Raw genomic sequence first — 13,225 nt, 5'->3', positions numbered from 1 at the left:
ACACTTCCATTTATGGGCATACATACAAAGCTTCCTAAGAAAACTAGGCAGCTAGGGATGGGGGAATGTTGAGGGGGTGGATTACAAAGGGGGGGATTAATAAGAGGCTTAATAACAGCTGTTTCTCTGAAAAGGAAAGACTTATTCAGAAAAAAAGCTTCATCTGTTTTATCTGCAACAATCAGTATCACACATCTGGCTGACTCAGGATCTGTGCTCATTCTTTCCAGATGCCAATTTGGTCTCATTAAACATTATTCTAATCTTCCCATGAGAACTTAGCTCTTTCGAGCTACACAGCTTCACACGCAATTAAGCACTGAATAATGTTTCTCCTGCTAATGGTGCATTACCCTATCTTTATTAACGAGTAGATACACTGTATTTTTAATTTAAAAATAAGCAAGCTGACCTTAAGAAAACTGCAGTTCATTAGAATACTGGGTGGAAAAAAAAAAAAAACCCTTATTAGTACCTGCCCAAAAAGCCTTGACAAATAAGCAGCCCTTTGCATGGGCTGTGGCTGACACCTACTGGTAAGGATCCCTGAATTACTTCCTACTAGTTAAAAATTGTTTTCTAAATTAAGCCAAAATTCTCTTCACTAAAACCCACATTACACTTAACTACATAATTTTTCTTTACAAGTAATGTAAAAGTAAACTTTAGCAAGCACAGTTAAACATAAAATTTACCTCTAATTTTGAATCAATGATGTTTTACTACAAGCTTTTAAGGAAAACTGCCCACCCCCTTAAATGGAAACGTTTTTCAGTTATGTAAATTGGAACCAATACTTCACATACGTTGCAAACACTGTGTTCAGTGATGTTCTCTGGTGGGCATTATATACCAGTTACTTCTTTTTTTTTCTCTTTCTGGGCACCTGGTAGGACTGCATTTTTCTCTCCAAGCTGGGTACAGCTAAATGACTTACTTTGGTCAGTGAAATTATTTTGACGCGGTAGTCTTAAAGAACCTGAACTGTAAGAACTAAAATGCACTTAATTCATGACTTTGAAAGGTGTCGTGACAAAAATTGCAAAGTGCAATGAGTGTATTGTGCTGGTCTGTGAAAGAAATTTTTTTTTTCTTTCAGTACCAAAACTTAATTAACTTTTTTTAGTTAAAAAAAATAAAATTTTGAGGTGAAATACCAAAAATTACATAAAAGTTCGTAAGTTCATAGTGACCACATGACGGAAGCTTTGTCAGCCTTCCTCCCTGGCTGTGGACACCATAAACCAGAGTCCCCAAGCCATATGAGAGTCATGCAGTGTGAATAAAAGAAATAATTGTGCTGTTAAGAACCACTAGGATTCAGGGTTCAGCAAAACCTGCTCCATCCTCACCTCCAAAAACACATTTCAAAAAAGTCATGAATTAAATGAATTTTAGCCCTTACAGCACTTATAAAAAGTCAAATGAAGCTGGACCTCTACCTCACACTACATTCAAAAATTAAAAATGGATCAGTGACTTAAATATAACCCCCCAAATCATAAAACGCATAGAAAAAAATATAGGGGTAAATCTTCGTCATTGTGGATTTGGCAACAGATTCACAGATAGGACACTAAAGCATGAGGAACAGGGAAAAAATGGAAACAATGGAATAAAAACACTTTTGCACACTAAAGGATATGATAAGAAAGTGAATTACAAGAAAGTGAAGAAAACATTTAAAATGGGAGAAAATAGTTATGAATCATGTATCTGTTCAAGGTCTAGTATCCAAATATATAGAGAATCCTTACCAAAAAAACCACCAAACCACCCAATTTGGAAATGGGAAAAGGATTTGAATATTCTCTAAATATATACAAATGGCCAAACAAGCACAGAAAGAGATGCCCAATATTATTAGCATTAGGGAGATGCAAATCCAAACTGCATGCAGTATCACCTCACACCTACCCACTTCAACCCACTGTAATAATAGTATTTTAAAAACTGTAAAAGTGTTGGTGAAGCTACAGAGAACTTTGGAAGCCTTGTACCTTGCTGGTAAAGTGGTTCAGCAGTTTCTAAAAAAAACAAGAATTACTGTATGATCCCACAATTCCACACCTAGGTATATACCCCACAGAATTAAAAACTGGTACTCAAACATGTAATTGTAATTGTAATTACATGTAAAATGTAACTGTAATCCATACTCATAGCTGTGTTGTTCACAGTAGCAAAACAGGCAGAAAGAGCCCAGACACCCATCAATGGATGAATGGGTAAATAAATTGCGGTATGCACATGAAATGGGTACTTATTGAGTCATAAAAAGTAATGAAGGACTGATATATACTACAATTTGGATTGACGCTGAGAACACTTTGCTAAGTGAAAAGAAGCCACACGCTGAATGTCACATATTGAATGGTCCCATTTATATGAACTATCCAGAAGAGATAAATCCATAACAACAGAACACGGACTGGTGGTTAGCAGGGCTGGGGTGCGGAAGGGAACAGGGAGAAATTGCTTAAGGAGTAAGGGGTTTAGTTTGAAACTAGACAGAGGCCGTAGATCAACACTGTGAATGTACCCCTGAACTGTGCTCTCTAAAATGGTTAATTTTACATTAAGTTCATTTCACATCAAAAATTATTATTATTTTTAAAGACTGTATTTATTTGAGAGAAAGAGTGGAAAGGGCAGAGGGAGAAAGAGAAGCAGATTCCGTGCTGAGCAGGGACCCAGATGTGGGGCTGTATCTCAGGATACAAGGATACAAAAATTCCATGACCTGAGCCATGAGTTAAGCCAGTTAAGTCAGTTAAGTCCTGTTAAGTCAGACACTTAACCAACTGAGCCATCCAGGAGCCCCTTTATTTATTTTTTTTTTTAATTAAAAAAAAGTTAATGAAGTTTTGGTATTGAAGGAAAAAAGCACTTCATTTACAAACCATCACATTACTCAACAAGCATTCTAGTTGGATCCGTCATTTGATGTCACTGCGTCCAAGCAAGTACACCGGCATGAGTTAAGTACTAGATGCCTATATGGGAACAACTACGGTAGACCTCTTTCACTGCCAACAGCATAACCAGTTCCTCTTGTATACCTCTTCCTTTTAATATTTATCATAGAGCAGAATTTCTCCACAGAGGAGTCAGACACTAACTAGCAAGCCAGTGGGAAGAGAGATAACCAGCATACCCTTTCCTCTTCCACAGTCGTTATAAAGGCTTTCTGGGGCCCTGTCACCATTTGCTGCCTAAGGTCCTTTACTATTTACCCAGTTGTCTCTTGGTTCACTTCCTGTTAATTACTCATTTTCTTCTTTTTTAATTTCTCTCCAAATAAACTTTAAGTGGCCCAAAAAGGCCCCAGTCTTGTCTTAAATGCCTGTCCTATTTCCTTGGTATTTCCTGGAGACAGAAGAACACAGTAGATTCTCAATACTTGCATCTGCCAGCATCACATCTCTGGTGGTCAATTTCTTCTTAAATGAGCAGCATGAAGGAATGGTATTACCTATGGTTTTCATTCGAATTATCCTATGAAGCATTATATACTTTTTGGGGGTGAGAAGGGGGTGTAGGGGGAAGATGGGGTGCTAGAGAGAGGGAGAAGGGGTTGAGAAGAAAGGTGCTAGAGAGCATTAACAGCTCACCAACCCCTCTTGCTAAGAGAAGAGCACTCCTAGCAAAGGCTGTGCAATCACTCACAGGTCAAGCACCACTCCAAGTTTATATATGCTTTGTAAGCTACCCCTGACATCCTGTTTCCCAGCAAAAAATTCAAGTTTGACTATGCTGTGCAAACAATGGGTAATGTATTCATAGGCAATACAAAAAAGATAATCCAAAACATATGTCAGAGTTTTATGGGAAAATACTAGTTATTTGGAAATGTGAGCGTAATATCTTTAGTTATTTGTTTTAATGCATCCAAAAGGAAAGCTATGAAAAATCTGCAGCAAATATCCAAATTTCTCTTTGTTTTGTTCACTAAAATAAAAATTCCACTGGAAATTCACAGAGTGCTTGATATAAAGCACTACAAACATTAACAAAGCCACTTCAAAAGGGAGAGAAAGGGAAAAAATGAGGTATAGAGAATTTTTCAAATAGTGGACAAATTACGTTGCTTCTGAAGTTGTCTTTGAGGTGCCTTTAAAAAGAATGCTGAGATAATTTTTCTTCCCTGCTTTGCACTACAAATATGTAGCACTAACTATAGCGGCAACTGGACTTCCATGACAAAAATGATAAAAATGACATTACTGATTTTTTTTCAAGTTTTTATTTAAATTCCATCTAGTTAACATACACTGTAATATTAGTTTCAGATGCAGAATTGCAGTGAATATGGGGGTCTTGGACCCCAGCAGTGGTTGAATCTGGAAGGGACCAACAAGTTACAGAAAAACAAGGAGCCCCTTATGTTAGAACTCCAAGTGAACCAAACAAACAAAAAGAAAACTTAATCCTCTCTCCCAAATATTTCTGCCACACTTGTTGGCCAGATGCTCCTACCATTTCCTTACTGCTTTCCCTTTAAGATGTTCTGATGTTCATTTAATCCAGATCTTACTATTACCAAATTCCAAGGGGGTGGAGGGCACAGCTGTGTAACTTTCCCAGACATGGACCCCTTTCACCCTCAACCCAGCCACCAGCGGCAGGAGCCACCCATGTCAGCACAACAGAAGGGCAGGCAGGCGTCACCATCACTGTAAATCAAAGTATCTACACTCGCTGATTAATGCAACTTGAGAGCTGCCTAAGATCTTACTGGTACTATATATATGCTGACAATCTCATTCTTATGGTTTGTAAGATTTTATTTATTTCTTTATTTATTTGAGGGTGGGGCATAAGCAGGGAGGAGGGGCAGAGGGAGAGGGAATGCAGACTCACTGCTGAGCAGGGTAAGCTCAGTTCTAGGACCCTGGAATCATGACCTGAGCTGAAGGCAGATGCTTGACTGAGCTGCCCAGGCCCTCAGTAATCTCATAATAATTTATTTTTAATTGTAAAAGTAAGTACTTAGTGAAAAAAATATAAACCAAACTTAAGAGCGCCTTCCCTTTTTACTTCTACAGACTTAAGTAAGGCTTTTTCTTCCAGCCCCCACTCTCTTGCCTGCCCCCCATCCATACCTTTATAATCACTATAAGACTGACCTAAGCCCTTTTTAATACCTTAGTTTATTGCCTATGAAGTAGGGATAATAATAGTGCCTACTTCACAAAAATTGTCTTGAGGATTAATTAATTTAATAATGTAAATTACTAAAAAGAGAGTGCCTGGAACCTACTAAAGACTCAAATGATACTATCATTTTATCAGATTTTAACCAATCCCATAATGATGAATATTGAGGTTTTCACAATTTTTCATTCTATCCAATGCTGTGATGAACATCCTGGTTCACTTGACATTTGTTCCATTGGGTAAATTCTTACAAGTGAAAAATGCTGATTCAAACACATATTTATGCAAAATGTTGTCAGATGTGGTCAAACCACCCACCAAAAATATTCAGCCACCTCCACTCCATCTGATAGTGTGTGAGAGGATCTTCTTAGTCTCCCACATCAAGTAGCTTCAACACTAGATACTAGTTTTTGCCAATCTAATAGGAAAGGATGATCAATGTTTTATCTTCTATTGGAGGTTAAAACATCTTTTTCTGTTCTATTTTTATTCTTCTATAATTTGTCCATTTATATTTTATAGGGAAGGTCAAGAATGCCTTCTCCTGGGTCACAAGGAAACAGTTCTGTGCCTTATGCCCCAACCCAATTCAGAAATATGAACAGACCTCTTCTTCCCTTCAATCCTAGGATATCACTTTTAAGTTAAATTCTGTATTGTTGCATAGATTAACTGATTAATCAAGATCCATCTGCTCTTATCGCTCAGACATAAGCCAAATTCCTTTCATTAAAATTTAGATGTCTCTTTCTTGTCCGTTCATATTTATAAGCAAAACTAGCAACAGGTGAGAGTTCCATTAGTATCTGGGTAGGTCACCCTTTCATGGCCCCAGAAAAACCTGCCTACCGTCCTCATTAAGAGAAGCTGGCAGATCCATTAAGTGCTTTTGTTTCCACACTGAGATTTCTTTTTTTCCCCTTCAAGTCTCCTGTGGCCTTTTATTTTATAAACGAAAAAAAATGAAGTCCAAGGAGGTTAAGCACATGGAACCCCGGGGGTCTGTTACCTCCTAATACTGGGTTTGGCTACCGAACACTGAAACAACCCCTTTGAAGACTGTAGTCCTCAAATGCTCCCACTGCTAATTCCCTCCCTTCATGAACTTCCAGGTTAGGAGGCAGAACTGGTGATTGCTGCTTCCAAACTATTCTCCAACAATTAGAAAGACTCCAGCTTCTTCCAGTGGGGGAAATGAGGGGGGACAGAGGTAGCCTTCACCTCAGCCTCCTTCATCCTGCACACTCATATCCAGACCTTACCTGAAACTTCTCCACCATTTAAGTCTCTCTCCACAACCACCTGTCCCATTCCCCTAGATGGCTTACCCAGTCATACCCAATATGATTCTTCAACGTCAGTGGGTCTACTGGCCCCTCTCCACTCTCCCTGTTTATTCACTCCTCCTTTCCTTCTTTGCCTCCAATCCAGCTCACATTCCCTACCCCGGCCTCCATGTCCCCAGATGTTAATGCAAAATTCCCGAACCTCCTTAGTCCCTCTGCACTTGCACTGTATCCACCTGGAAAAAAACCTAAGCCTGCAGGCAGGCAACAGTCCACCTTCTTCCTACCGCTGACAGTTGGGTACTGCAGGAGAAAATCCCCTAAAGAAGCAGATGGTTCCACCATAAGTCTAGCAACAGACAGCTTGCTGACTAATGCCAACAATCCTACTATCTTTCTCTAGTCAAACCTCCATGTGACTCTTCCCAACAATCATTTCAAACCTGCATTCTCTACAAATCTTCAGTCCCCAAGCAGATGGCCTTGCCGGGCACAATGTAGAATTCTCATGTCAGCTGTGCTCAGTTAGTGGCTTTCTATTCCACTCTGTGGCTTCCTAGACCACCCAGATAGCTCCTTGGAAGGGAAGGAGGTATGGTTTGAGCAAGACTCCTGCCTATCCCGTCTCCTAAAGAAGAATAATTTCAGTTTCATCTATTATTTAGTGAACTTTCTGAATAAATGGTTCTGCTAAAAGGAGTGAGAAAACATTCACTAGATCTACACATCCCACCTACGTCGGAGTTGGTGTAGAGAGTACCAATATACAAAGCTAAGAGAAGGAGAGCTGCTCTGGCTGAAGTGAGGACACATCGCTGCTCCATCCCCCCATAACCCCCCACCTCAGCCATCTCTAGAAACCCTCAGTTCCTCAGTTCTCAGGCACTGAAGAACAAAAACCAAACAAACAAAAAAGCCCACTGCTCTCGGCAAAACAGGCACCTAGGCTTGTCCTCTGAACCTTCTGCCATTGACTTCTAGTTCATACTTTCCCTTCAGCTTGGGATGTGAACAAATGAAAATTCCATGAGAATTCTATAAGAATTTGTTCCAAATAAGAGCCTTGAAGAGGACTGGGTACAGAGCAAATACTCACTAAATACATGTTGAATGAATATTTTTCCTCCTAAATTCCTGCCAGAGTCATTCTTCAGTGTCAGTGTAAACAGCATCTTCTTCAAAAAATCTCCCATAATCCTGCTACACAGAATTAGATTATAGGTTCTACAAATGCTGGGCAGTACACCAGGCACAGGGATGCAGAATTTAAGACAGAGTCCTTGACCTTGAAGGCTCTCAGTCTGGAACACTTATACCTATATTAATAATCCTTACCTTAATCTACTTCATATTCATTTATCTATTCATTCAAGAACTGTGTGACTACCTATCACATGACAAACACAGAACCTATACTTCCTATTGTAAATATCTTCTAACTTCCACAAATGTGAGACTTCACAACTCTTAAAATAAATGTTAGAAACCAAAATCATGTTTCCTAACTACTACTTATTCACCTATTAATTACATAACTGAATTCTTCTATAAATTGACTCATGTCAAAAAAATGTTTTAAGCGGCACCTGGGTGGTTCAGTTGGTTAAATATGGATTTTTTCAAAACGGTATTATTACAACTATATTTTCCTTCCTTATGTATTGCTTTTAAAAAATAGATTATTTATTTATTTGTTTACCTGAGAAAGAAAGAGTGTGTGCATGAGAGTGCACGGGGGTAGCGGGGAGGAGCAGAGGGAGGGAATCGTAAGCAGACTCCCTGCTGAGCATGGAGCCCACATGGGGCTTGATCTCATGATGCTGAGATCATGACCTGAGCTGAATTCAAGAGTCAGATGCTCAACTGACTGAGCCACCCAGGTGCCCCCTTAATAACATTTTCTTTTCTCTAGTTTACTGTATTGTAAGAACATAGTATGTAATACATGTAACAAGCAAACCATGTATTAATCAACTGTTTATGTTATCAGCAAGGCTCCTGGCCAACAGTAGGCTATTAGAAGATAAGTTCTGGGGTAGTCAAAAGGTAAACGTCGATATTTGACTGAGCATGGGGTCAGCACCCCTAACCCTGGCATTGTTCAAGGGTCAACTATACTGATAAAAAGTACTTTAAAATGGGGTGCCTGGGTGGCACAGTTCATTAAGCATTTGACTCTTGGTTCCAGCTCAACCTTGGTCTTGGGGTCATGAGATCAAGCCTGGCATCAGGCTCGGGGTCAGTCTGCTTTAGATCTTCTTTTCCTCACTCTCTACCCTTCCTATTTGTGATCACTCTAAAACAAATAAATTATTTTTTTAAAAGTACTTTAAAATGTAAAATGTGCCTACCATTGACTCATTAATCCCACTTTTAAGACTTGACCGTACACACAAACACACATGCACAAATGAGGATGTATATGTATCTCCTGGCCAAGAGGTTAGTGGAATGAGAATACCATGAAGTAAAGAGAAACCCACAACGAAATATATACAGTGTGATTCTATTTTGTTGTTTAAAAAGGGGATAAAGTATATAATTACATAAATACAAGTAAAGCTGTAGAAGGACACAACCGAACTATTAACATTGGTTACTCTACAGTATATAACTGGCTGAAGAGACGACTACCTTCCATATGTTCCTCTACGTTCACTGATATTAGGGCATGTATCATTTTTGTAATTAAAATATGAGTTTAGTCTTTCAAATGCATAAAAAAAGCTTTTGCTGTGATTTAGTTTTAATGCAGCATTCCCCAAATTCTGAATATTTAATATACACTCATCCTGCAAAATATAAACCACTGCCCTATATCAAGCACCTTGACGGGGAAGAGGAAGAAGGGCAGAGGTGTGCATCATCAACTTCTCTTTTCACAGCAAGGCTTCATAGAGTGAGAGATGGGGAGACAAGGGAGGGGGAATATTAAAGAGAAAGGATGTAAACACAATAAAACAGTGTTAATAAATAAATAATACAGTGTGAAAATGGAGATTACTGGCAGATTCCCAAGCTTCCTACAAAAAAAAAAAAAAGTCAATGAACCCATAATGGTATTAAAGATACCATCTGTTTCCAATGACATGTTTTGTTTTGTTTTTCCTTTGGACAGTATTATAGTTGTAAGTCATATTCCACATACCAAATCTAACACAGGAAATATACCGATCAGCAAAACCAGCAAACATCCTCAAAGCCTGAAGTAGAGTTTAGAGCACTCTAGGATAAGTATTACTTCATCTGCTTTCAAAAACCTGCATGTTAAGCCAGTCCTAGACTACACTGGTTTTCAGTACCATCTGGGAATGGAATGTCCACTACAATTCCTACCACCCTGATCTCTGTATAGCACTCTACAATTTAAAAGCTCTTTGATGCACATGAATCAGATGTTCCAGCTCATTAAAAGGCATTCAAATAAAACACATACGCCTATCATTGTAAACATATGCAACAATTTAATCTTTGGTGAACAAAAGAGCAGTAAAGTATGAACTTGAAAAGTATGCTTATAAGCCATTACGAATATTGGTTCCAACTGTACAGCAGATACCTAAATATTTTCATAAATTGAAAACTGCAGCTGAGGAACTGCCACAAAACCAAAAGCGCACTGTAACTTTTAGAAATGAAGGTCAATTTCTTAGAACGTACTCTACTCCAGTGGACTTTGACTAATAGTTGAGAAGTAATCCTCTCCTCTCACAGCTTTTCCTTTGTACATCAATAACAAACATGGGGAAATCTGGGCTATAATCCTTGACAAACTATTTCTACAACACTTCTTACTCAAAGTGGGGTAAAAACACTTGGTAAATATGGTTTCACCTCACGCAATGATGATTTCACAAAAAGGATTACTATAATTATGCTATTTAAGTTTGATCACTAAGATAATTAAAATTTTAAAACTGAAAAATTTACTTTAAAAAAACCTAAGTAGGCACTCAAAATAACATATAAGTCAAAATGCCAAACACTAAAAATGAAAGACGTTTTTCCATTTACTGTCAGATACAGCAAGATAAATAAATTTTACGTTCTCTACTCATTGGAGGTATTTTAGACAGATTAAATAAAACTTTTCCACAAAAACACTCCATCTAAATGAAGCCAGTAAGGCATACTTTCAAATAGACAGAATGGTCCAATAAAGAAAAGGAGATGAAAAATAGGTCCGCTCACAAAGAAATAAGACATCATAAAATGAGTAAGAATAAGAAATCAAGTGTAAGACTCAAACAAGGTTAAGTGATAACCAGAAAAGGTCACATAAAGCACATACATTTAAAACAGAGACTAAATTTTACAATAAGAGTAGGAATAAGAAGCCAGAGTAATACATTCTCTTAAGAAAATTTCTAAACAGTTTTTTAAATCTGACATGTAATAAAACTTAATATGTAATGAAATATATAATAAAGCCCTATATGTAATAAAAAAATAAGATTATAATGATAACCATCTGCTTATTCTTACAACACAAAGAATGAATCAAATGTTGTCTCTACAGCAAAAATTTTTTCAACAAACTGGATAATAGTCCAATTCAACATCATTTGATTTTCACGATGCAATAGTAAAGATTTTTTTGGTTTGGGAGGATAATTTTGTTATGTGCTTCCCCCCGAAAGAAAGGCTATATCAATAGCATTCCAAATGCATGTTTTAATATTTTAATCTTCAAATCATCTCTTTGTAAATGCAACTCAAGGTCATTCATCTTTGTTGGCCTTTCTCTTCTTTACTTTTTAACTGGTCCAATGGATATGATAACATCCAAAAATCATCTAGGAAACTTATCACACAAAGAAACAGAGACAGATGCACAGGCTAAGTGTAGTGGGGTTTTTGGAATGGAGACTAAATCTATAAGTGGTATATTTAGTGAATATATTGCTTTCCCTTACAACTCTTCCTGCAACCCCATACTGCAGGGACTCGGATAATGAATCCTCAGCTAATGGGAACCCCTGTATATGCATTTTTAGTGCCTGTTTATATAACAAGAGGGGATGTACAACTTGGTCTGAATATCTAGGATAAGTAAGCTATATCTTGGTCAGGCCCACATTATAAATGTTTTAAATGCAATATAATACTGTACCAAGGTTGTAAGGGAGTTCCTTTTCATATAGAGCCTCTCCAAGTACTGTAGTCCCTCATCTTTCAGTAACTCCAATGGAAAATGGTGCAGATTCCTATAATTTAAGAACAAATTCTTGTGCTTTTCCAGCCTTGCCACAGAGATCGTCTTACAGAGTTCAGATGCCATGACTGAACATATCCCATCAGGCACGCTACAGCACTACATCTTGTCAAAATTGGTCCATTTCTAAAGAGAACAAAAAAAAAAAATTGAATAATTATGATACTGGTTATAAGCATTGCCAAATAAGCCAGTTAGAGCACAGAGCTATTTGCAGATGCTAAAAAGAGAATTAGACATTCAATCCCTGTATTTTTCTTTCCTAACGACTAAATGTGTCACACATATTTAGATTAAAATGAGTAACTATTCATTAAACATGCCTTCACTATTTAAGCTAACTTAGCATTTAGCAGCCACAGTCCTAATGGAAAAAAAATAGTTCTTGAACTTGAGACAGGAATGCCTAACAGAACGGAGACCAGTTTTATAACCTGCAACTAAAGAAAGTTGAAAAATCAGATATGGCAAAGCCATTTCCTTCTTGAACTCCCTCATTTTATGTTTAGCTTAAGGTATTTCAAAAATATTTATAAACATATATAAAAATAGATCACTGATACCTTCACTTTCTTCATTTCTATAGAATATTGTCCTATATTCTTATTTTCTCTTTCTTTTATCTTTTTCTTTCTTTCTTTTTAGCTTTGTAGAGTATCAGAAGTAGTAAGGAAGCATGTCCAGGAACATACGGTTTTATTATTTCAATGTAAGAAGAAATAATGACCAGGAAATAAGAACCTTGTATTATTTTATTACAATCTTTCCGGGCCTCAGTTGCCTGACATTAAAAAAAAAAAAGAAAAAAAATGGAGACAGCAATTTATTGGTAAATGCCAGAACCCAGAACAGATTAAATTCCCTTCCAGGGGTGCCTGGGTGGCTCAGTGGGTTAAAGCCTCTCTACCTTCGGCTCAGGTCATGAGCCCAGGGTCCTGGGATCAAGCCCCGCATTGGGCTCTCTGCTTGGCAGGGAGCCTGCTTCCCCTTCTCTCTCTGCCTGCCTTCTCTGCCTACTTGTGATCTCTGTCAAATAAATAAATAAAATCTTTAAATAAATAAATAAATTCCCTTCCAGCTCTGAAAGTAACAGGGTAGGAAGAAAAATAACATTTGCCATCTTATCAACTAGGCACAGAGCAGAAACAAACTTCATTCACATAAGAAACAAACTCAGAGCTTCAATAATTTCTCCAAGGTCAAACAGCTCATAAGGGATAAAAGCAAGGACTTTTTTCCCCCCTTGGGGTAGCGAAGAGGCTTGTCCAGTGGATTTTAAAGCCTGGGTTCTTTATATACACAGACACTCACAGGACTCCACAGGATATTAAGGAAATGTGAAAACACTAAAATGTTGAGATTTGTTCAAAGATTATACTCTCCTCTTCCTGGCCATCGTTTCTCAAACTCAAGAGAAAGTATCTTTCAAAGGATTTTTTTTTTTTTTTTTAAAGAAAAACTACTTTCACTGGGAATTAACATCAAGTTAGTGCAAAATGTAGTAACAAGCTTTCAATAAGCAGTTTTGATAACTTTTTTGGTTATTTTCTATTATTTCCAA

At 37.6% G+C, this 13,225-nt stretch overlaps 1 protein-coding gene across 4 annotated transcripts in view; it reads right to left on the bottom strand.

Annotated features, from left to right (window-relative positions):
- LRRC28 (leucine rich repeat containing 28) overlaps positions 1–13,225 on the bottom strand; it is a 157,470-nt gene that overhangs the window by 141,731 nt on the left and 2,514 nt on the right. For 2 of the 4 annotated variants that reach the window (XM_004759820.3, XM_004759821.3), the window contains exon 2: positions 11,563–11,790. In XM_004759820.3, the coding sequence (XP_004759877.1) occupies positions 11,563–11,730 (168 nt within the window). In that variant the 5' untranslated portion in view covers positions 11,731–11,790. Of the gene's footprint in view, positions 1–11,562; positions 11,791–13,225 lie in introns of those variants that run through there. The other 2 variants (XM_013060096.2, XM_045070754.1) reach the window with 2 other exon arrangements.

The sequence above is a fragment of the Mustela putorius genome, unplaced genomic scaffold (assembly GCF_011764305.1).
Source record: "Mustela putorius furo isolate JIRA1106 unplaced genomic scaffold, ASM1176430v1.1 tig00003972_pilon_pilon_pilon, whole genome shotgun sequence".
In the NCBI taxonomy this organism is placed as follows: domain Eukaryota; kingdom Metazoa; phylum Chordata; class Mammalia; order Carnivora; family Mustelidae; genus Mustela; species Mustela putorius.
This window is presented reverse-complemented; position numbering and strand designations above follow the sequence as displayed.